General features: G+C 57.7%; 1 protein-coding gene across 9 annotated transcripts in view; it reads right to left on the reverse strand.

Annotated features, from left to right (window-relative positions):
* Nucleotides 1-24,860, reverse strand: part of Mad1l1 (mitotic arrest deficient 1 like 1) — a 267,255-nt gene that overhangs the window by 181,564 nt on the left and 60,831 nt on the right. For 8 of the 9 annotated variants that reach the window (XM_074075385.1, XM_074075388.1, XM_074075391.1 and 5 more), the window contains one exon: nucleotides 21,800-21,886. The exons of the other annotated variant lie outside the window; for it this stretch is intronic. In XM_074075385.1, coding sequence (XP_073931486.1) covers nucleotides 21,800-21,886 — 87 coding nt within the window. The remainder of the gene's footprint in view (nucleotides 1-21,799; nucleotides 21,887-24,860) is intronic. 9 annotated transcript variants of the gene reach the window in all.

The following is a 24,860-nucleotide window of genomic DNA, read 5'->3' on the forward strand; positions in this document are numbered from 1 at the left end:
AACCGAAGGGGCTGGGCGGCCAGTGGGGAAACCAAGGCTGAGCCGGGGGCAGGCCGTGGAAAGCAGGGCAGCGAGGAGTGTAAGGGCACACAGCTCAGAAAAGGTCACCAGGCAGTACAGGTCACCTCTGCAGTCCTCCAAGAGCTCCCAGTGCTCCCAGCAAATCCTGGACCTGAAGAAGGACACCATAGCCGTTGCCAACACGGGGCAGAGACCAGTGGGAAAGAGAGCCACCGAACTCTGGAATGGGCCCTGCTGGTGAGAGACATGGCCAAGCCGCCCTGTGATGGCCTTCTGTCCATCTACTGGCAGGAAGTGACGCTCGGTGACACTTCAGGAAGCCAGGCAATGATGCCCTCCTCCCAGGCCCATGCAATGAGGTTCCCGCAGTATTTATAGGACAAGATTGGGGACATAAAGTAGCACTGAATATTTATAAGTTGTCATCTGTCCAGGTGAGCTGACACCGTTTGGCTCGTTTGACTCCCACCCCATAAGAAGTGGCTGTCGCGAAGAGAGCTGGAGTCCGGAGCAGGAGGCAATCAGCTGCGCCCTGACGGGGGGGAGTGCTCAGGAGGAGCCAAGGCTGGGCGGTCAAGTTCTCCACCACCATCTCAGACTGGCTAGAGGCCAACTTTGTCTCCAGAAATGCTCTCCCTGGACGTCTTAGGATGAGGGAGGACAGAGGACCACAGAGTATCAAAACAGATTCCTGACATTTGGCTGGCTTTAGAATCTCAGGAAACAGACGCCTGGAACCCCAGCTCAAAGCAGATACTTAAAAGTGAGCCATTCCCGGCTTCTGAGATGGTGGCCAATCAGTGTGTGCCCGCTGTCCCTCGGCCAACTGACATTGCCAGGCCTGTGATGAGAAAGACTGGTGGCAGCCAGCAAGTCCTAGGGTGAGGGATGATGGTCCTGCACAGTCAAGCCGTGCCAGACAGAAGGAGCACAGAATGGACACAGGGACACAGGCCCAGCCTCAGGCCTCACCACCACTTCTGAGGACAGCATGGAGAAGCAGGCAAGGCAGGCTCCCCACGCAGGAAGAGGAGGTGGCACCCCCACGAGTTTCCCGCTGAAACCTAGCAAGATGCTGGCAGGAAGGACTGGCAGAGTGGCTCAAGTGGTAGACGCCTGCCTGGCAAGCATGAGGCCCTCAGTTCAAACTCCAGTACTGGCAATAGATAGATGACAGACGGACAGATAGACAGATAGATAGATAGATAGATAGAAGATAGATGATAGATGATAGATGATACAGATAGACAGAGATGGAGAGATAGATAGAAAGGCTTGCAGAATGGACGACCAAACAAAACCCCTACAAAAGCCACCTAGAGCCTGCCAGGCCTCTGATCAAAGGAAGGGAAAAAAAAAAAACCAACCTACAAAAGGATCAAGAAGCAGGCAGCTTCGCTTTCCAGTTCCAAGTGAAGACACAGATGCCCACAGACGCCCACAGGGGAACAGCAGAGGTGGGCTCCTGCTCAGTGGGTGTGAACTCCTGGGGAAGGACCCAGCACCCTGCTGAGCAGACACCCAGAACTCTGAGGTCCAGGTGCATTGCAGCAGGGCTTGCTACCCCTTTCAGCAGGGGAAGGAGCAGGGAGACTGACAACACCCTGACCCCAGCAAACTAGCACAAGTGTACCCTGGACAGACCTCAGAAACAGCCACCACCATGGCCTCCCGAGTAGGACCCTCCGGACTCCACCAGGCCAGGCGTGAACCAGGCACACCTGAAAGCCCAAGGTGCAAGAGGGCAGCAAGGCTCGCAATGACCAGCTGCTCTTGTCACACGCAGGTTCCTTCTGCAAGGACGTGGCACGGCCATCACTCAGGCCACTTTTAGGCTACCATCAGCCCCATCCACACCTCGGCAAAGCAAGTGTCCAGCAATCCTCTGTCCCCACTTGGCTCAGGCCTCATCAGAAGACACAGAACTCAAGACAAACACCCACCTCCATAATGCCGGCACAGAGCAATGGCCTCACGGGGCACTGTAAACAGAGGTGAGAACGGAAGGCCTGTGGTCAAGCAGTGACAGCAGCGAGTTAAAGGCACACCATGCCACAGCCCACGCTCAGGGACAGACACACAAGGACACCCAGCGCCAGCAGAAAACAGCCCGACCCCCACTCCCATCCCAACAGCACCACACACAGCGGGTCCCAGGCCCCCACTTTTATTCCAGCAGAGAGCTGCTCGGTGCTGCCAAGGGGGACCTGGGCCCTCCAGAGTCCAGCCAGGCGGGGAAAGGATGGCAGCGATGCTCTGGAGAGGTCATGACCATGGTCACCATCTGGGAGAAGGAGCACCTGCAGCCTTGACGGTGTGAGGTCTGAGGGCTCAGGGACTCCTTGGCCTAAAACTTCTCACCCAGCAGAACCCACTCCGCACAGGGGAACCCCAGAGCGCTGGCTGGTCACTTGGGTCTCTGCACTTCTTTTGCCAAGGTCAGGCAAAAGAACAGACTACCCACGTGAACCCACAGGAGGACAAAGTGACAAGGGGACAGCATGAAGTTAGCGTCAATGGGTTTTAAGTGCTGGCCGCGTGACTGCTCACACCTGAGAGATGAGGACAGTACTCTTGATGCTGTCCTGATGACCAGGACAGATGGTGCTGGCGTGCCACAGGCACTACAAACCAAAGGCTCTGTCAGCCATGTTCCCCCATCACAAGAATGACAGAGGTGGTTCCAGTTCACATCCAGCCTGGAACCAGCCCAGAAGCATTGCTGTCACATGGGTCCCTGGCTGCCGAGGCCTGAGTGAAGCCTCCGGAAAGCCAGGCAATCATTCCACCACACGGTCCTCATAGTTCTCTGTCCCAGACTCGTTATGGCCTGTCACTGTCACTGGGCAGCATTTATCACCAGCTACTCAATCATCTCTCATCACACCAGGTGGCCCTGCTCAGAGGCTGGCAGCCTGTCCACCTGTCCACGGTGTACACCGCCGGCCACGCGCCGGGCAGCTGGGAGGCCGTTCCATCATGGAGACACAGGCAGCTCAGCACTGTGTGACAAGCACTCGTCAGCTCACAAAGAACACAAGACACAGAGGCTGTTTGGACAAAGTGACCCTTCAGGAGAGCCCTGAACTGCTGCTCCTCCGAGACAGACACCACGATGGGAACCACCTAATCACGGGTGCACAAAAGTGCACAGCAGGGATGCCCCCTTGGGCCATGCATGATCCAGGACTAGCAAGAACCGGTCAGAGAGGCTAAAGGTTTGGCCTGGCACCTTGACCACCACAGAATCCCCGGCACAGACACTGGGTCAAGTGCAGCCAAAACCTCCCAGCACGGATACTCGAGCCTCTACCACCGACTGGGCCACCTGCCTCTGCAGGTCCTTTCTGTCCTCCCCAGTCAGGAAACAGGACACCAGCAGCAGGGGCCTGCCCTCAGCCAGTTCCAATTGGACTCCCTGCAGCCCGTGGCCACGCCTGGCTTCCCAGGGCTCACCTCAATGGAGGGCTGAATGGCTCTGCTCTGCCTGGAGGCCAGTCAGGGAAGAGGTCCAGGGAGGAGGCCGAGGGAGGGGAGACCAGTCCAGTTGCCCTCCATAGGGTGGCGCGTCCAGAGCGTCTGCACCAGGAGGGAGGGAGTTGCCCCGCATTGACCCAGCGGCCATTGCGAAGAGGCACGTCAACCTCACCCCAACAGTCTTCAGGAGAGGCAAAGGCAGGACAGCGATAAGCGGTCCATACAGAAGGCTACTCGGGCTTGTGGCTGGCAGCCAGCGGGCCCACGGCTCAATGACTGATGGTGGCAGGGACTGGACAGCACTGCAGTAATAATCCTGCTGGGGCCCACAGAGAAGCCCCAAGTGTACAGATGCCAGGCTGGGGCCGGCCAGGGAGTGGGGCAGGGCCTGAGAGCGGTGTGTGCCCACCACCAGGAGGACCAGGCTCCAGCTCTGAAGGGAGCTACAGGTGCTATGAAGGTACAGAAGGCAAAGGTTTATCCCTGTGGGACCAGTCACGCAGACAGGCCAAGCTGCTGTTTCCAGAGACTCCTCCAGGCTCCCTGTGACACCACTGCTGCCTGGCAATGTTCTTTTGTACATCGGACTCCATCACCTGAAGGCAACAAGGATTCTGAAGCAAACCAGGGCCTCGAGTTGAGCGGAGCATAAAAATAGACACAAAGCCCTGGGAATTTCCTCTCCCAAGGAAGGACGTGTGGACAGCAGACCCTCCCGAGGCCACTGTCTCCTCCCTGCTGACAGGCTTGCCAGACTCGGACAGGGCTCAACGCAGCCACCACTGTCAAGGGGTAGACGGCACAGAGGGAATGCCAGCGACCGAGGGACCTGCTACCACAGGGTGCTGGTGAGCCCGCTTAGAAAGCTGTCCTTCTGGGGCCCGGCAAATGGTGAGGAAGACCCTTTCCTCAGGAACAGCGAGACCAGGACAGTCCGACAGCTGAGCAGATATCTCATGCCACTGGAAATGTCACCTAGAGTCACCTGTGCGATCCAGCACCAGGCTCCCGTCCCAGTCTCGGGTGGCAGGGGCTCTGCTCCTCCAGAGGGCGGATACCGGGATAGGCTGCACCTCACTCTCACGTGCCCACGCCTGCTGGAGGCCACAGGCAGGCAAGAGCACGGCACAGTCGGGGAGCAGGGGACAAGCAACATCTGGCGTCACGGGCCTCGAATGCACGGGGCATTTCCGTCTGTCTCCACATTCTGGGGCCAGAGATGGACCAGTCCGGTTCCCCAGGGCACCGGGCAGGCTCTATGAGAGTGGATGACCCTCCACCCTGATGGCCTCCCTCAGGAGGCAGCTTCAGGGTCACTGGGGAACAGAAGCTAAGGAGCCACTCAGGAGGCCAGAGGCAAAACGTCTGCATGGTGAACAGAGACCTGTGCTCCACAGCCTTGCCCACTCCTCTTTCAACGCACCCATGACTGATGTCTCCTGCAGCGCGGAAGCTTCTGATGGGACCAAAGGACATCAGCTCCCTGGGGGCCTCAGGGCCGTCTGGAGCCAGTGAGCAAAGGGCGTTTCCAGAATACTCCACAGGCGCCTGGGCCCAAGTGCATCAGGAAGGACAGGAAAGAGCTTTGCAGTCCAAGGGCACAGGCCTCTCACCTCTCCAGCTCTTTATGACTATCTACATTTCAACACGCTTAAGTAGTAAAACCTGTTACATTTGTGACGAGAAGATATGAAAAGGCAGTAAAATTAGCAGAGCACAGAAATGAAGGACACTAAACCCACTCGGCTCTCCAACGGAAACAGACAAGGAGACTGTCAAACGGCAGGCACGGGAACCCATCTAAAAGTCAACCTCCTTCCCTGCGCCCACCCCGCAGGACACTCACCAGGCACTGAGGATGTCCCTAAGGTACCCAGCTTGCTCTCACCCCAGGCCAACAGGAGGCTGCCTGGGCTTCTGCATCTTCCCGACTCCGGGAGACCACCGTCTTCCTGGTCACTCACTGCTCAGGCGGTGGACAGCCCCAGCTCACGCCGCCCAGCCTGGCTCCCCTCTGTACACATGTGGGGCTGGGCACGGCAACCCAGCTCCTCATCTCAGTCTTTCTGCCACAAACTGGCCTGAGTTCTCTGAAGCACAATGGGTGTCATGGAAGCCTACGCTGCCTGCCCACATGGTCAAGAGGCCACCATGGCCGAGGAGCATGGGGTCAGCATCCAGTCCAGGCAGGTGTCCCTGGGACAAGGGCTGGGGGGGACTGTCCTGCACTGGTTTGGCCAATGGCCTTGGCATCAGAACCAAATGCACCTCCTGAGGCTTGGTGTGGCTTCTGCTCCACGACACCAGCACCATTCCACGGACTCAGTGGAAGGACAGCCCATGGCCTTTGTCTCGATGACCTGTCCCCTGCAAAAGCTTTCTCCAGTCCCACCTTATTTTGAAGTTAATTGTTTGCATTAACATTCATTTAAATAGTTCTAAACACTATTGAGAAAAACTTTGGGTTTACAAGAAAAGTCTCAAAAACTCCAAACCAGCATCCCTGAACAGAGCTCTCCTGCTCCCACACCCGAGCCTGTCCCCCATGCCGATAACGGGGACTTAGCCTGCCACACCTGTCACCCTTGGGAGCCAGCATGGACCCGCCGTTATAGCCAAAGTCACGGCAACAGACCACCTTCCACCTGGGATTTGCAGACAAGCACATAATGGTGTGGACCACACTACAGAGTCACTCACGGCGCTCCCCTGTCCCTCCCGTCCCATCCCCAGTCCCGTGACAGCGGTCTCCTGTCTCCTTCGCGCTGCCTTGCACAGAATGTCACCGTCTCTGTGCTTTGTTTGACACCCGCTTTCTCCTCAGCACTGACAGCCCAGCATGTGTGGGTCGCCACAGTTCCTGTGCTCACTCGCCTGCAGAGGGACATCCGAGCTGCCCGTGAGTCTGGCGGTTAAGCACGAACTCCTACAAACCCTGCGTGTGGACGTGGGGCCCCAGTTCATTCCTCTGCGACCCGTGGCGTGCAACTGCCGACCCACCCGGCGGGGTCTAGTAAGAAACTGCCACTTACTCTGTACCCCCGCCAGTATCGCCCTAGCCAGCGACTGGGCACCAGTGCTCAGGACGAGACACTTCAGCAAGTCCCCGAGGTCACACGACATCGGACATCTTTGCAACACACAATGTCACCGGCTCACCTTCCGTGGTGAGGCGTCTGATCCAATCGCGTGCCCATCTTTCAACGGGGTTGGCACCACTGAGCCGTAAGAGTGCTGTGCGGACGGTGGGTGACAGTGTGTTAGCTGACGCGTCTTTTGCAAATACTGTCTTCAGGCCCCGGGCCTCCTCTTTTCTTCTGCTGGCAGAGTGTGCAGAGCAGCGTCTCGTAGCTGTACTGAAGCCCAGCCTGTCAGATCCTCTGTGGACAGTGGCCTTGGGGTCGCACGTTAAGCAACACTGATGGCGGCTAGACTTGCCCGCTGCCTTCCAGGAGTTTTAAAGTTCGGGGTTTGACTTGAGGACTGTGATCCGTTTTGAGCTGACTTTGTGCCAGGTACAAGGCCATGTCTGCTTTTCCCTGGGGCGCACAGCTATTCAGCACCATTTGCTGAAAAGACTCTTCCTGCTCCACTGAACCACCATGCGCTGCTGCAGAAGTCAGCGGGTGCATCTGTGAGGTCTGTCTGTCTGTCACATCCCACATGTCCATCTCTGCAGCTCTGTGCCCGGTCCTGCATCCAGGCAGTAAGGTCCTCCATCCAGGCAGTAAGGTCCTCCAACTTCCTTCCTTGCTCTCCGAGGACACGCTGGCCACTGTGGGTCTCACCCATCCACAGAAGCTTTAGGATTGCTTGTCGATACCCGCAAAGTGACTTCTGGGATGGGGACTGGGGATGCACCCCATCTCTAGGTCAACTAGGGAACACATGGCAGCTCCAAGCCACCGGTGATTCCTACCCGCAAACATGAAATGTGTCTCCATGTGTTTACATCTTTGATGACTTTCCTCAAACAGACGCTGTGCCTGTGTCCACTGTGGTGCCGTGTTTAATTCTGCGCGTCTGTTAGCACTGCTGGTCCACAGGAGGAGGCTGGCCGGTACACACGAGCCTCGGGGCTGCAGTCCAGGCGCCGCCTGCACGGGTCCTACGAGCTTTCTCTGATTCTCTGGGCTCTGCAGGCACAGCCATGTCACATGAACAGAGGTGGTGGGGCTTCACCACTTCACACCGCCCTAACACCTTTTACTGTTCCCTCCCATCCCATTGTCAGCGGGGACTTCACCCGATGCAGAACAGGAAAGGCCTTTCTGATACTAATGAGAAACGTTTGACTTTCTTATTTGGTTCTAAGATGCAAATATTTGACAAGGAATGGAAAGTTCATAAAAAGAAAACTGCTGTGTGAGCAGTGCTGTCACCACCGCACTCACGTGGGCTCTGCCGCTGGGACGTCTCTGACAAGGTCTAACTAGACCTCAGGCTGCCCAACTCCTCGACTGCACAGAAACCAGGCGGACCACCTTCCTGCCCAGGGGCCTGGCCTGCTGCCACCCCTCAAATCTTCCCTGTCCCAGTGCACTGCACCCCACTCCACCCGTGCACTACAATGGGCCCAGAAAATTCAACAAGGCACCCCCAATCTTCCCAGATGTTCAATGACTTGGTGCTTGAATACCAAATGGAAAACCACCACAAATGCCCTCAAATTCAAGTTAGAATTCACAGCAGATACCACAGAGCAAGGCGAGAGCAGCCGTAAAGCATCACAGTGGTGGCCCTCCCTTCATCCATCCATGCACACAGGACAAGATCACACACCACCTGACTGCGGGGCTGGTCAATGCTGAAGGCCACAGGGCACCTTGGCGCCCCTCGAGCCTGCCACCTGCTGTCTGATTACAGCCAGACATCCTTCACAGACCTCAGCAATGCCGACCACAGGGCTCACTGGACCTGAGAACCTCTGCCTTCCCCGCAACCAGACAGGAAGATGTGCAGAACTGTAAAACGGTGCCATCCTGCTCGCTGAACCTTGCTGTGACATAAAAGGTATATTCATCCTGCTGGGTGTGGCGGCTCACACTTGTAATTCTAGCTACTAGGGAGGCAGAGGTCAGGAGGATTGTGGTTCAAGGCCAGTCCAGACAAAAAGTCTGTGAGACCCTATCTCAACCAACAAAAAGCTGGGTGAGGTGGTGCACACCTGTCATCCCAGCTACAAGGAAAGCATAAATAGCAGGATGACAGTCCAGGCCAGCCTAGGTAAACACACAAGACTCCATCTGAAAAATAAAGGAAAAGGGGCCAGGGATGCGACTCAAGTGGTAGAGCACCTGTCTAGCAAGCATGAGGCTCTGAGTTCAAATCCGGTACCATCCATGTGCGCATGTGTGCGTCAATATACATAAATATACGTACATTTACGTTCACAGCAACAAGCTGTTTCTTAAGAAATTATCAATTCACATACGATTTTTCACTGTCTATTTCCACCAGGGAAATACGCAAGCCCCTCACAATAAAAGCTGTGTTTTCGGTCACTGGTGTCAGGGCCCTGAGACCAGAATGTCCGAGTGGCGCTGCTAAAGGGGAGCGAGGTGTTCGTTCACTCACCCACTCGCTCGCGTGGTCCGGGCGAGTCCTCGTCCACCAGCCCCTCTGACTCTGAGGTGCTTGTGCTCATTACGAGAGCGTAATCAGAGGAGGGCGAGGTGCCAGCGCCCTTGCAATGTTTCCCGTGGGACCCTCAAGAGCCTGTGTTTGCTGCCATGTCAGCTTCAATAGTTTTCTGGTTTTTTGAGACAGTCTGGCCTCAAACTCCCAATCCTCCTGCCTCAGCCTCTGAGAGCTAGGATTACAGGTGTGTGCTAACACACCTGGTAAATTTTAAATATAGTCAAATTTATCAATTGTCTTCTATGGCCTCCAAAGTGTTGCAGGCCACTTAGGAAGACCTCTCTGAGATAACTAAAATAATATCATCTTTAAAAAAGGAAATGCAGATGAGAGACCAGAAAACTCGGTATTGGTGTGATACTGGCAATGCCCAAGGTGGGGGAGGGGCCCTTCCCTGCTCCGCTCCCTAGTTCCCGGGCCTTAAGGACTCTTCCACTTGCATGTCCACGGCTCAGACCCTTGAGCCCCAGCCCTGCCCCCTGCCATGCACCAGCCACGGCCAAGGGGTCACAGCCACATTTCTGAGGGGTCCAAGGCCCTTGGCTCCTCCCCCACGGTACCCACTTGCTCCACAGCCCATGCTTAGCCACACAAGATCCAAAGCAGAGGCCACTCACAGAGGTCCCCTCCTCGGCCTACCCCTCCCCCGCCCCCGTTTCTCAGGCTGCAACATCTTCTGCCGGGCTCCTTGTCAGGAAGCACCCCAGAAGCAAAGGCTTGCTGGATGCCCAGATGGAGGGTGTCCCAGCAGCTGCTTCAGCAGCTCACTTCCCAGGTGATCCTCAGAATGACCCTGCAGGGAGAAGTGGGTGGATGCCTGTCCCTTCTTGGCCTGGAAGTAGACTGGTCCTTGAAAACCACAGCTGGTGGCGGCAGAGCCAAGAGCACCAAAGCCTGTGCAGGGACACTCACCCCAGAGCATGTGGCACTGTGGCACCAGCCATTATGAGAAGGGAAGGAGGCATGGGGCTCGCCCACTTTCAGGATGACTGGCCTTACCTGTCGCGAGCTTCGTCTCCAAAAGGGAAATGGGTGACAGCCAGCGGGAGGTAAGGTCTACACCTCTCCTACGTACCAGGAGAAACCCAGAGGAGTGACAAGGCCCTGGGCCTGGCTGCAGGTGTGGGACAGTGAGTTCGGCTCTGCTGTGTGGACAGAGCAGCGGAAGGAGCCGGGTCCACGCCGGCTTCGGGACCACGCCAGCTCCCCACCCCCTCCACGGCGACCAAGCCACTCAGAGCACCGCCCTCGGGCTTGGATAAAGGGGGAGTCTCACATTGTATCTACGTCCACGTCCCTTCCCAATAAGAACTTATTTAAAAAGCCATGAATATGTAAACACCATCTTAAACATGGAAATGCAAACCATGCAAGCAACAGTCTGGATGTGAAATATTAATGCATCTCGCCTCGCTGCAGAGAGACGACACAAGCTGGCTGAGCTGGCAGGTTCTGGAAGCCCAGTCCTCTGCAGGCCAGGGCAGTGGAGGGTGAATGCTGCCCAGTCACGAAGGGCGGTGTCCTCCTGGAGGAGAGGCCATGCCCACTCATCCTCGCACACAGGGGCCTTCAGTCCCATGGAGACCAGCCCAGGGCCTCCGCCTGACAGCCTGTCTTGAAGGCCCCTCTGCCGGTACGCACAGGCACAGCCCTGTGGGATCCAATCACATACCACATCAACAAGACTGGCAACACTCCATGACCAGCCCAGACACGGCCCTGGAGCCCAGGATGGGCTATTGGGGGGCACAGGGACGTAATCCCAGGCCCAAAAGCAGGACAGAGGCAGCCTAACACACAAGGGCACCTCAGACAGGGTCCGGGGCCAAACTAGGGGAGCCGTGTCACCACAGTTCCCGAGGACAGGGCAGCACGGCCCTGGGTACACATTCCTCTCCAACCCCAGGCTTCACAGCGCTGACCAGGAAGGGACCAGAGAGCCCAGGATGTGCAGCAGAGGAGAGGGAGAGAGAGAAACAGCCCCAGGAGACACCTGTGACGGATGCCCACTCGCCTCAAGGTCTTTCAGCCCCCTCCCTCCCCTCCTTCTCTTTTTCTGTCTCTAAACAATCACAGAATTTACAGGTTGGGGAGCCCCGGGTGGCGGCTCTACAAGGAGAGAGCAGAACTGGCTCCCAGTGCAGCAGGCACCACCTCACGTTCAAAGGCGGGCACTGCAAGCAGGCGCCAGGCCCTTCAGCGCAGCTCAGCTCTGAGCACCCCGGCAGTCAGACCCTGGGACAGCACCACTGGGTTTTCTTGTCCTAGCAGAAGCCACAGCGAGAACAGAGGGCACTTGGGAACCAAAGGAGAGGCAGACTTGAGCAGACGGCCAGAGTTCCTGGGCTGTAGCAGCCCAGCACCGTGCGGACGTCGGGAGAAACAGCCACAGCAATACCTCCAGGTGGTACCACGCAGAAGGACCTGCTGCTGGTGGTCCCTAAGGATACAGCTTTGGGGAAACTGGACATACAGAGGAGTCCACATGGCCATGATGGCGCCATATGCCAGGCACAGGGAAGGCAGGCCGCTGCGTCCACAGTCCCTCACAGTGGCTCACTGGGCCTGTCCTACAACAGAGGAAACAGACCAGAACGCTCCAGAGCGCCAGGTGCTGTGCTGAGTGACTGCACTCCAACTCTCGTCTGGGAAGCACTTCAGAGAGAAAGACATTGACTGCAGGACTGTCCCCTATGGGGACGCTGGCCTCAAGCCTGGGCTAGCTCATTGGCTTATGCACCGTCATTCCCCAGGTGCCATCTGCACTCAGGCCACCGATGGACCCAAATCAAACTCATGTGGGCAGCTAACAGCGCACCAGCAGACACATCAGCCACTGTGCAAGTGGCTTCTGGGAGACAGGCTCGACATCAGCCCGAGTGAGACGTGGAGGGCAGGGACAAAAGCAGGACAGAGAGGGCTGTGGCGCATCCTCTACAGCCAGCCCTGAGCACCCCGCCTCCTCAGAGGGGGCACAAAGCCACCATCACAAGGAGGGGTGGCCGGCAAGAGTCCACCAGGACCCAGTCTCCCTCCCAGGACAGCCGTGGGCTTCCTAGCTCAGCACACAGAGAACATGACAAGGCTAGAGGTGACACCAGAGCTCAGATTTTGCCCACTCTCCATGGATGCTCACCTCACTTCTGATGCTGCTTTGTGTTTGTCCCCCTCCCTCCACCCCCAATTCTGGCTCCACTATGATAAGGTCTAATCAAAACCCATATCCTAGCCAGGCACGAGTGCTTACGCCTATAATCCCAGCTACTCAGGAGGCAGAGATCAGGATTGCTGTTTGAAACCAACCGAGGCAAATAGTTCTCAAATCAACCCATCCTAAAAAAGGGCTGGTGGAGTGGCTCAAGATGTAGGTCCTGAGTTCAAACCCCAGTACTGCCAAAAAACAAAGAGTTAAAAATGTATATATCCTCTAAGAAATGCTCCTTGATCTATTTTGTAGCCAAAAGATAAATAAATAACACAACTCATGTTGTTTCAGTGCTCCTGGATCAGTACGTGTGCAAATGTGTGCACACACCTCTCAGTTCCTCCCCTCGGACAATCTTTCTGCCTCTTTGTCCCCACACTGCCCGTCCAGCACACAGCACATATGGCCCAAGCAGAGGCAATGGGCGACCAGCACCCTGCAGGGCCATCTCCCAACAGCCACACTGCCCATGATGCCGCTGGACAGCAAAGCCCCAACTGGGCATGACAGCAGGCTCCGACCACCTCACTCGCCCTTTGACCAGGACGGACAAAGTAGCGCCACCAGCACCATGGCAGGGAACTGAGACCACTCGTCACTCAGGCACAGAACAGTGGGACGCTGCACTGACAGAGCCAAGTCACTCACCTTTCACAGGTGGGCAAACAGGCTGGGGATGGCCGAGAGCTGGCAAAACAGAGGACAAACCAAGTGAGGACACTGGTGATCCCAGACGCCACAGCCACATCAAAAACAGGGGCCCACAGGAACCCAGAGCCATCACCCCACCCCCCCGGGAAGAGAAGAGGTATGTTTACTCACTCAGCAAACACCTCTTGGTCACGGCACACCGTGGCACGCTGCCAGCACGCTGTGGGTGGAGTTCGCAGGCGAAGTGGAGAGATACAGAGAAAGATGAGCGCGTTGACAAGCAAGCGCACCCGGCAAGGAGGGGAAGGCGGGAAGCGGGCCGGGCGACCAGGACGCCTTCCACAGGGGGGCGTGAGGTCGCCCTGTGAGCAAGGGCAAAGGCCCCAGGCCAAGGACAGCACAGGGGCGAGCAAGGTCGGTCAGAGTTCACGCGGCTGTGGGACGTTAGAGGACGCAGCAAAACTGTGACTCTTGAGGATGAGGGGGAAGTGACTTCACAAGCGCGGCTGTGGGCCCCTCTGCTGGAGCTGAGGCCAGAACAACGGGGACAGAAATGGTAGGGGCTGGTCCGGGCGGGCAGCGCAGGTGTAAGGAAGTCAAGGAAGGGCTGCAACCCACGGTCAGCATGCCTGGACGAACGCCAGCACCGCTCACCTCGCCACCTCACTCGCTCACTCACCGGGAGCTGTGACTGTGCTCTTGACAGTGTCGGGGGTACAATGACAAAGCCACAGGCCCTGCTCTCAGGGAGACGGGTGAGCCAAGCACTCAGGGAAGGCAGCGTAATTACGAGCTATGCGTTCAAACAGAAACCTAGCTTAGGTGAGGTCTGCAAAGGCCACCAGCAGAAATAAAAGTGACCCCAAGACTGGAAAGAGCCCTGGTGCTTATCGGGACAGGTGGGGACGGCAGAGAAGCAGGGAGGGCCAGGTGCAGTGTGCATGCACACTTGGAGGAAAGGCTGCCAACCCTAAGAGTCACGGTGTCCGTGTGGGGGTGACACACGCTGCCCTAGGTCTCAAAGAATCCCTGCGACCACACGCTCCAGCCACTCCGGGGGGAAGGGCCATGCAGAGTCCAGGAGCAATGCTTCCGGTAGGACAGGAGTCGGGGCCACAGCACTGTGCCTGGAAGGAAGGGGTCCGGGACAGCAGGGTGACTAGGCCGTAACACAGACGCCGGGGACAAAGGACGGGGTCCACCTGGAACATGGCACTCAGTCAGTGACTTCATTTATTGAGCAGGGCCCAGCTGTGCTGCGTACTCCTGGCCTCTGCACTGCGGCCGCGAGCAGGGGAGCCCAGTCAGGGAAACCAAACCTCCCAGACTCCACGTGGAGCCCGGGCAGAAGTCAGCGCGGGAATGAATACCAACACGGCCAGGACCCCATCTGCTGGGGTCGTTCCCTCCCACGTCCCCGAGGGAAGGAGGTACAGGCTTTTTAGGGTGCTCCCTCCCGGGCCTCACACCAGATCTCTGAGGCTCCTCACGCAGAGACACACGACCAGTAGCCCATGCAGGAGCTCAGCCTGGCCTGGCGCCACCAAGGGCTAGTGCAGCGCTCACAGTGAGCAAGCCCGGGTGTCCCCGAAACAGTATCGTGACACACAAAGTGCGTCAGACACGGGCTGGCTGAACACCTCTGCCAAAGCCCATTGACATCGAGTGGCGCCCGAAGCCAAATGGTCATGGCGAGTCCTCTGCCTCTGCTCCCGACTGCCCCAGGGGCCGGCTCATGCCAAGACAGTAACAGGCCTGGACGAGCATGAGACCTGGCAGAGGACACAGCTGCGAGAGGCAATCAGGCCAACACTTTCCTCCTGCCCACACGTCTGCCACAGCAAAGCCCAGCGCGTCCTCCACTGTCAAGTACACAGCGCCTCCTGACCTTCGCCACAGGCGCACGCCAGACCTCAGCGGGCCAGGCCCCCAACACTCTAGGAGTTTCCTGATTCCTCTACACAGAAGGCAGCAAGAAAATATCCAGGCACCCAGCCGACACCTCACTTACCATGCCAGGCCCTGGGCTGCATTCTTTACATACCTAATGCCCCAGGGACGCCATCTTCACTACCAGCCTGACTGCAAGCCACAGAGAGACTAAAGTGCCCAAGGACAGAGGACTCCTCAATGACAGAGCCAAGACTTGAACCCAAGCAACATGTGGTTAAAACCATGGGTAACTGTCACCATCACTGCTGGCGCTAGGGCACAGTGTGACAGCCGCTCCAAGGCAGAGAACAAGTTCCTGCATCATGAATCGTGGGCGCCTGTCACTGGCCTTGCTAGCCTCTGGACAGCTCGGGAGTGCTATACCTCACAATGACACTAGCTGACAAAGGTGACAAGGACTCATTACGCTACAAGATGTTTTGAGAGGGTGGCCTAACTGCTTCGGACAAAGAGTGTGAAGAATTACAACTACAGTGCAGATCTTAACTCATTCCCAGGAGGCAACAGACAGAAGCAGGGCCAGGCAGACAGGGTGACACCCCTCTTGTCAATCCTTGAGTCCCTGTTGCTAAGCTAGACTGCATCTCCTCCACAAGCTCCTGAGCCCAGGCCCCTGAGGAAGGTGGCCCCAGAGGGAGTGGCCCAGCCTGGCCCGGGAGGCTCTTTAGGTGCCCAGGAAAGACCAGAGCTCCATGGGCCTCACAGCTCTTCCCCCAATAGCTAGAGGCCAGGGACTCGTCTGCCAGAGGGGACTTTCTAGATGACCTACGACCACAGTGGGGCCAGAGCAAGGACGAGTGTGGCTCTGAGCAGCTGCACTTGTAGGCTCACTGTCAAAGGGTTCACCAGCCCAGCCAGCGGCAGTGAGCAAGGCAGACGGCCAGCAAAAGGGTCAGATAGCGGCTTCTCTCCACTTGCTTCTACCAAGACAGCTGTACCTTAAATCAGCATCAGGAAGGTGACCAAGACTTCAGACAGGCTGGACAGCACAGAGCACACAGGATTGGAAGATGTGACAGAGGGCCTGGACGCAGCACAGCCCAGCACTCATGGGGACCTGGGTTCCCTCTCAGGCCCAGCACACAAGCTCAGGAGAGAAGGGCATGTGTTCAAGTCTTGGTTCCAATGCTTCCTAGGGCATCAACCCCGGGCTCAAGTCTCTCCTGCAAAGCAGCAATGATAACTGTGCGTCCCAAGAGAAGACACTGCTAGAGCACCGAGCCCCACGCGCACCGCGGCTCACGCCCGCCCAGCACCACTGACTGCTCTCATGACCACCCTCCTTGTGGACATGATCACAGCTGATGAAGCTGGACCCTGGAGTCCTGCCAGGTCCTGCGAGGACTCCCTCCTCCACCACCCCTTTCCAACTGAGGCCTTGATGTCCAGAAGAGTGGGCCAAACTGCATGGCCCTGGAGTCCTGCACGAGTTTCCCCACAGCATGGTGTACCCTGCAAGGTCACACATGACAGAGTGGCCAGAGGCTCAGCAGCAGCACCTCCCTGTACGGCCAACAGCAGAGCTGGAGCACAGTCACAGGATGTGCTGTGGTGCCTTCCAACACTAATGAGCCCAGCATGGGCAGAGGGGCTCAGGGAGCCCTGTGCAGAGGACAGCGAGCAGGGACCCACAGAGATCCAGTCACAAACTGCACAACCTGCCTTTTCCTCAGCCACAGGACCGGGAGGGACATCAGACTCAAAGAACCAACACCCAGGCCAGGGCAGAAGGCCAGGCTCCCATGCACTGTCATCAGATCCCACCCAGAGATGAGGAGGGTGGGGAGACAGCACAGACAGACCCATTCACACCGCTGATGGATGGTGCCTGTCTGTAACACGCCTTGAGGCGACAGAGGACAGAGAAGAAAGGGAAAATAGCGCCAGCTCTGACAGCTCAAATGCACAAACACACACTCACCCAGAAGCACTTCCCGCTGACACTCTGCAAGCCTTCCCATTGGCCACCGAGTGAGAATCTCCTCCTGACCACCCAGGCAGCCAGAGGACCCTCTTCACACACCACCAAGGCTGGGGCTGGGGCTCAGTGGTAGAGCACTCACCTAGCATGAGCGAGGCCCTGGGCTCAGGCCCCAACACTGCACAAGAGAAAGCAGCACCATGTCCCATGGATCAGTGACGGTACACAAGTGTCCCAACACTCCTACAGATGCTCAATCCATTCTGAGAGAGGAACTTCACGTCAGTGAATCACGCTGCTGCGTGAAGGAGCCCCATCCACACCCCCTGCCACTTGGAAGGGCTCGGCAAGTTTCCTGTCTCTAACACCCCAGTCCACCAGGCCTGTAGCCTCCAGCCCTATGGACCCCAAAACATGAAGAAAGACAACAGTACTGCCCAGCGTAGAGTTCAGAACATGCTCTGGCAGCAGCAAGGGTCAAGGCCATCAGTATCCCAATGAGGAAACACTTCCTCCACCCCAGGTGACCGCCTTCAGCTCAGTCCCCAGTAGGGCAGGACACCCCCCTTCCCTGCATCTCCTTCACAGAGCTCAGGTGGAGCTGTGCTCAGCAGCCACCCCCGCTCAGAACTCTTCCTGCTAAGAGAGCTGGGGTTCCACGACAGCCACCCCCACTCAGAATGTCCTGGTAGGAGACGGGGTTCCATGGCAAACAGGACAGCGTCACTGCAGTAACTACGGAGAGACGAAGCCCGAACAGAGTGGCAGCAGCAAAACTCCAAGGAGACAGACCAGCAGGACTTGCCACTTACAGGACTAGCCACCCAGTTACTGAGCCAGCCAGCACAGGAAGAAGCAGCGTGCCGTACTCGGATAGGCAAAGGAGAAACACTGAACGCCTGGAAGAGTGTCGAAGACTGGGGGTGTCTGTCCTGCTTACTGGGGAGCAGTGCAACAGGTGCTGGGTGACATCTGCCTTCCCCAGGCTAAGCTGTGAAAATCTGCAGGTTACTGACCCGCTCCATCGCAGGGATGCAAGCTAAGCAATCAGTGTTCCAAGATGCACTGCAAAAAGTCACTGCAGCACGGTTTAAAACCACAAAACGCTGAAGAAGAAAAACAGCCAGCGGGGACTTGTGAACCGGGGGCAGCCGGGTACTGAAGAGTGCGATAAAAAGCCATGACACAACGTGAACAAACACTTGTCTGCAGAGAAGGCACAGAGGATCACTGGCTCAGCAGGAGCACCTGCACTACGGCCGTGGGGAAGCATGCAGACACAGACACACACCCATGACACATGGCCTCAGACGGGACCTCAGTCTGCTGTTCAGCGACCATGGGTCACTCAGAGGAAGAAGCAAAAACGAGCCCAGTCACTTCCCTGTGTAAAATGAAGTCTGCCCTGGTAAGCTCCCTATTGATGCCACCGCTGCCCGCTGGGTACGGTCCTGAGGCCTTGCTCTGCCCTCAGTCCTTCATGTCACCTGTTTTCCACCTCACCTGAATTTCAAGCGTGGTTCCTTCACAAGATACCATGGAAACACAGCAGCCACTCGGCCTAACCAAGTCTCCTGGCCCCTTGAATGCAATGGAGACCCATCCCTTAAGGCCAGTGCAGCCAGACGAGGACACAAGGGCCAATGTGCCAAACCGGAATAAGCCACTTCAACCTCAAGGCCAGTGCCAATGTACCACCCCTGTCCTGGGGCCTGTCTCCTTCCTGGGACCTGAGAGTGAACAGAAGGACAGGGCCCAACACTCAGAAGGGTCAGCAGGTGAGGGTCTAGGCTCACATGAACACCCAAAGTGGCCACAGACTCAATACACCAGGTCACAGGAAACGTTCACCCTACCACAGCAGCCACCACTACAATCCAAGGACCTCTGTCCCCATGCACGATGCTCGTCTGGTCCAGACCTCCCAGTGACCACTCAACTTGAAGCCAACAGGGCAGAGATGAAGAGGTCAGAGGTCTGCCTGGGGCGCAAGAGCAGACCCTGCTCCCAGTCGTAGTGAGGAGCGCTGGGCGCTAGCCTGTCTACTCATCCTGGCACAGCGGCACAGCTCGCCAGCTGGGCAGTGGTTGGGCAATATGAGGAACCTGTACCTGGGCTGCAGGAGCCACACAGCAAAGAGCCAAACAGCCCCATGAAGCTGGAGCACAGACGGCCAGCACGTGGAAACAGGGATGAAATCGCCCTGGGAGAACGTCTGAGGGGCGCAGAGGAAGTACTGGAGCCTTGCCGAGCCTCTGAGACATCACTGAGAACAACAGGCCCACGGCGACCACTCTGCAGAAAAGACTGACGCCTGGGGACTTCCACAGGACGCCCTGAGCTCACCTTTCCTCTCCAGGTGGCTGCATCACTCAGGGAAACCCAGGGTCCTGAGTCACAAGGACTGCCTGCCCCCAGCACAGGCTGTTCCCTGAGACTCCACCTCCAAACTGATCCAAAAGAAAACCACAGGCTGAGCGCTGGTGGCTCACGCCTGTAATCCCAGCTAAGCGGGAGGCTGAGACTGGGAGAATTGTAACTCAAGGCCAGCCTGAGGAAATAGTTTGAGAGACCCATCCCCAAAATAACCAGAGCAGAATGGACTGAGTGAGCGGCTCAAGCGGCAGAGCACCTGCTTTGTAAGCTTGAAGCCCTGAGTTCAAATCCCAGTCCCACAAAAACAAAAGGAAAGGAAACCGCGGGCTGGTCAGATCTACACTTGTGACCGTAGCGCAGGTGACCTGGTGGCCGCGCCATCGCGCGCTCCGGGCAGACGCTGGTCCAAGCAGAGAACTGCAGGAAGTGCCTGGCTGTTTCGGGAGGACAGAAATTCAGACGAGCTTCTTCCCCTCAGCTTCAGAGTGAAATGAAGAAGGCTCGCCAGGCAAGGCAGTGAAGCCTTAACTCCAAATCACTTCTCCCGCTCCTTTCATCTGAGTGGCTTTGAAAGCAAAAGGCAATCTTTATCATTTGAGCATTTTTTTTTAAGCGAATTGGTGTGATATGTCCAACATAAGCAGCTGCTTCTAAAAGCCAACTTTCAAAGTGACATCAACCACCAAACTAAGGAGGCCTTCCTCCCGGTCACGGATAAATTATTACAACTCTGTCCGAGCAGAACGAGGATGTGGACCGGCAACCAACGGCAGCCAGCTGGCTCCAGGCTCTCCTCACAGAGCTGCCCGCCGGCCGGCAGTCCACACAGGGTGCCCGGGCCTCACCCAGCCTCTCCCACAGCCTGTGCCCCGCAAACTGCCCTCCCACAGCGGCCCATGAGCCTCAGGTGAGTCAAGCATGAGTTAGGCCACCTTCGGCTCAGCATGGCAACCTCATCGGCTGCCAGCAACTGCTCTGGGGCACACACGCAGATGGCTTCGGGCAACGAGGGGGATCTACAAGAGTGGGATCCTAAAAAGGTTCCCCTGTTCCAGAGAAGACCCAAGAAGGAGGCCTTCTTTGTGTCTGAACGTGACATGCCCCCTGGGCAGGCACTTCAGTCACAAGAGCAGCCTCAGCAGCTGCGAGCAGCAAGTGACAAGAACCCAGGCTGGCAGGAAAGGTATCACAGCCACATCTGGTCTTCGTCTCCGGCTCCTGGCAGATCCCACAACCCTCAGGGTCTCAGGTGACGGCAGGGTCTTCTGCAATTCCTAACAAGTTTCTTTAGAGCATCCCTGGGTTTGTGAAATGAGGTGGCCTAGGAAGGCCCCACCACGGCTCGGGAGGGGTGGAGAGGAGGATCCTCGGCCCCCTCAGTGACCTCCAGGGAGGGGCTGCAGGCAGACTGAAGGAGGTCCTGAACACAGCACCTGGGGGCTGCAGGGCTGGTGAGCGGGGCTGCAAGGGTGGCGGGAGGGAGAAGGCAGGGGAGCACCGCACCCTAGCACATGGCTGCCCTTGGCGCCCTCCCCACACCCAGCACACTGGCCCCTGATGCACTTCGGCCTGCGGTCCAAGTTGGACCCTTCATCACATGTCACGCTGAAGAGTATGACGCTCTCCGGACCGGGCAAGCCATCGGGCCTGAGGAGCACTTTGTCAGTGGACAGACGAATGGTGACCTGGAGACCCAGTGCTCAGACTACCCTGAGAGAGGCAGCCTTGTGCGGCAGAGCCCCGAAACGTGCCAACTCCAGATAGCGGGTCAGGACTGGATCTCAGACACCAGCCGGCGTCAGAGTTAAGAAGTGGGGTTGGAGAAGACGCGCATGTGGCCTCTGGAGGAAATCGCCTAACTGCTGGCCTGGACAGTACCGCAGCTGTCCACCTCTGGACGCCTGCTAGGCTGGGAGCAAGTCTGCTTGCTGCTGGAGCCCTGGGTGAGGTTTTGTCACCTGTAACCACAGACAGGACTGTGTCTATGAGGACGCGCTGTGAGTCTGTGCACACACACCCCAGGGGCCCGGTGTCCACCGCACGCGGCAGCAAAGGAATGCCCTGGACCTTAGCCTGGACGCCACAATCAGGACCCAACAGAGCAGGCACCAGAGGCGACTGAGCCCACTGTCAGAATGACCACCAGGTCTGCGTTCACCACTACATGGTGGACTGCAGGGCGATTTCTGCCAGCCCCCAGCAACCACCGTCCACCTGAGAGCAAGGTGGACCCAACAGAGGAGCACAGCCAGAGAGCGGTGACTTGCATGCGGTTCGTGTGCTGTGCTGGGCGTGGTCCTCACCACGACAACGAAGGAGGTCACAGAGGGCGCCACTGTCCAAAGGGACCCAGACATGGTCAGAGCTTGCCTAGGACCCCCACCCTCGGCCTCTGTGTGGCGATGTCTTTCACTACCAGAGCCAACTGCTGACCACGTCATGCCCTTCCATGTCCAGAACCATGCTCACTCAGACAGAGCCAGCGCGGAGGACGCACGCTCGGCCTCGTCCCCACAACCCAGAGAAACATCCCCGTGGCCACGCCGGCCGTCTACCTGCTAGTGATGGCGCTGTTCCTCTCCTTCAGGGCCAGCTCCCGCTGCTGCAGCTCCACCACGAATCTGGAAAGGTCTTCTGGAGTCCTGAAGGATGAAGAGACATGCTAAGGTCTGGCTGCTCCCGAAGAGGGCCTCACCCTGCACACAGAGGCCAAACCCACGCCGGCCACTGGCGACCCGGAAACCAGGAGTGGGATAGAGAGCACTGGACACACCCGGGGTCCAACCATAGCCCGCTGCCAGCTACACAACCCGACGACAGTCAATGCCTGGCAGCCCTCGTCCTTACTGGTTCCATCTCCCCGTTTCTGCTGGCCCTGGGGAGTTTGAACTCAGGGCCTCAAGGCCTCTACCCCTTGAGCCACGCCACCCAGTCCTTCCCTGCTGAATCATTTTTCAAGTTGGGGCTCCTCCTTTTTTACCCGGGGCCGGACTTGGAGCATGGTGCTCTACCAACGCCCCCAGCGTAGCTGGAATGACAGGCACGGGCCACCACACCTGCCACCACACCTGCCGTAACTTCCATCTTTCAATAAGAAAAGTAAGACCAGCAGAGCAGAGCAAAGGGGGGACTCGATACGGGTCCCATCTCCTGAGCAGCACTGCTGCAGAACGCGTGCCCCAAACGTCCAGAGACACGTGTGAGGCTAACGCATCCCGCCTTCCTCAGCACCTGTCACCCGTGAGCGCGGGTATGCAGAAGGCAGGTCCAGGGCCACGTGGCGCAGGCACCCAGGCTGCCCACAGCTGCACATTTCTACAAACACGCACGGAAAAGGGAAATGTGCGCTCCACTCACAGACCGCGCCCAGGGCTGGTGGCACAGCAGCTCAATCCCCAGCACCACCCCAAACCCGTACCCAAGAAAGCCGCACCAAGTTTCACTCAGAGCTCACCTCCACGTTCAAAGCTGGGATTCAGGGTGGTAGGAATAAATGAAAATCAAGAAAACTTGGGGAAGACGGTAAGCTAAGGGGAGCAGAAGTCTCTGGCAGCCTGAGGAGCAGGGCACTCGGCCCAGACAAGGCGCCCTCCCTCTGAACACCGCTTGGCCCAGCACAAGGGGTACACAGGGCTTGAAGGAAAGGAAGGGGGCGCAGAGGAGGCAAAGCTCTGGAGTTCAGGAGCCAGGCTCAGCCCTGGGGAAGGGCGTGCTGCTCTCGGCCTCCCACGCGCGTCCTGAGCCCCACACAGGCACAGAGGTCCTCGTGATGGGGAGTAGCCAGGAAGGACCAGAGGCCCGCACGGCCCCAGAGGGCAGTGCAGCGCTTCTTCCCAGAAACCTCCTAACCTCCGTGCAGTCAGAGCTGCACTGCTGGATCAGGAAGTGCTTTCAACTAGCCGGAGTCATGCCAAGTGCGATGACAGCCTAAAAATACCGCAGCGTCCACTGTGACACTTGTACTTCACGGCTACAAAATGGAAGCACTTGGGGCTTCGGGAGCCTCCAACATGGGTGACAGGAAAGTGGCAGTTCCAAGTGCAGCCCAAGCTGTGACATCTGCTCGCAGAAGGCTGGCCTCGCTGTGAGGCCTTTCACACCCCAGCCGGGGCCTTGTGGGGACAGAAGTTCTTTTGTTCCAACGGCAGCTGAATTTTGACTCAAACTCAGCTGCGTGCAGAATGAACAGGGCTGTGAGACAGAGACCCGATTTCTTCCTGAGTCCCGGCCACGGCTATTTTCAGTCCTAGGAGCAGATGCCCTGGCTCACGCTATAGCCCTAAGTGGTGGTTTCACCAAGCCTGACAGACACCAGGCGCAGAGGCTGCCAGCCCAGGCATGAATGAAACACAACAGCCACAGGACCAATTAGCAGACAACAGAACTCACCCTCTGTCGCCAGAGAATGGGAGCCCATGGGGCCAGGCCACTGCCAAACTGCTGCCTGGGCTCTGGCCAGGCCCAGCCGGAAGGAAAGGAGCACACCCAGGCGAGATGGTTTATTGTTTTTGCAAAAAAGTATGTCAAATGGAAAACAAGAGACAGCAAAGCCCCACGCTAACAGCCACGAGGACGACTGCACTCAACTGTGGAGCCTCCACGGCCTTCCCGACTTCTTGGCTCCAGAGCTGCCCGACACGGGCCTGGTGTGGAGCGCCCAGCACAGGGCCCAGGGCCAGCCCCAGGGGTCACCTGCACAGGCCATGCCTGCTGCCCCAGCCTTCAGACCACTGAACAGGGGGTCAGAGTCTCTAGTCCTGAGGCTACAGCACCTGGCCTCCAAAGGACTCGGGAAAGCCACCAGTTCATGTCACCATCGGAATGCTGGGCCACAACATGACATGTGCCGGGCCATGGAACACAGAGCAGCCGTTTTCCAAAGCTACCCGCGTCTGAGGGCGCAGGGAGAAGTCACTGTCCCCATGGAAAGGAGGCAGGGCTGTGTCAGGCACAGTGGACTGTCATACCTCTGGGCCCATCCACGCACCAAAAGCCACACCAGCAAAGGACCAGCAGGCCTCCACCACAGCCATCAGCCACTTCTACGTGGGAACACGTGGCCTGAGAGGGACAGGGAGACAGCTGCTTCTCGGATGTACTGCCTCGCGATGGCCCTACCCACCCAGGAACCCACACATCCCTTTCCCAGCATGCTCTCCCTCCACATCCACCCGGCTCACTCCCTCACCCACGTTCAGGTCTCTGTTCAGATGTCACCTGAGTTTCCACTTGGGCCTGCCTCAACCATCCTAACCAAAACCATGGCGCCGCCCCCACTGCACAAGCCCTGGCCACCTGCTGCTCCTCCCTGCATCCTTCTTCTTTGTGGCCCTCGTCACACTCTGAGACACAATATCCACCACCTACGTGACTACTGTCCTTCCCTGGACGACAGTGTCAGCGCCTTGGGATGGGCCTATTTCGTGTTTTGGCCTGGTTCTTCACTGGCACAATCGTAGGCTTCAAACAATAAGCGAATGCAAAAACTGCGACACCTTTCTAGAACACGACCACCCAGCGAAGTGCTACCCCGGATGTGAACGCAGCCGGCTGGGGCGCAGCTCAGAGACAGGGGCCTGCCCGGCAGGCCTACGGGGCCATCACAGTCCCTCACAG

The sequence above is a fragment of the Castor canadensis genome, chromosome 6 (assembly GCF_047511655.1).
Source record: "Castor canadensis chromosome 6, mCasCan1.hap1v2, whole genome shotgun sequence".
Lineage (NCBI taxonomy): Eukaryota > Metazoa > Chordata > Mammalia > Rodentia > Castoridae > Castor > Castor canadensis.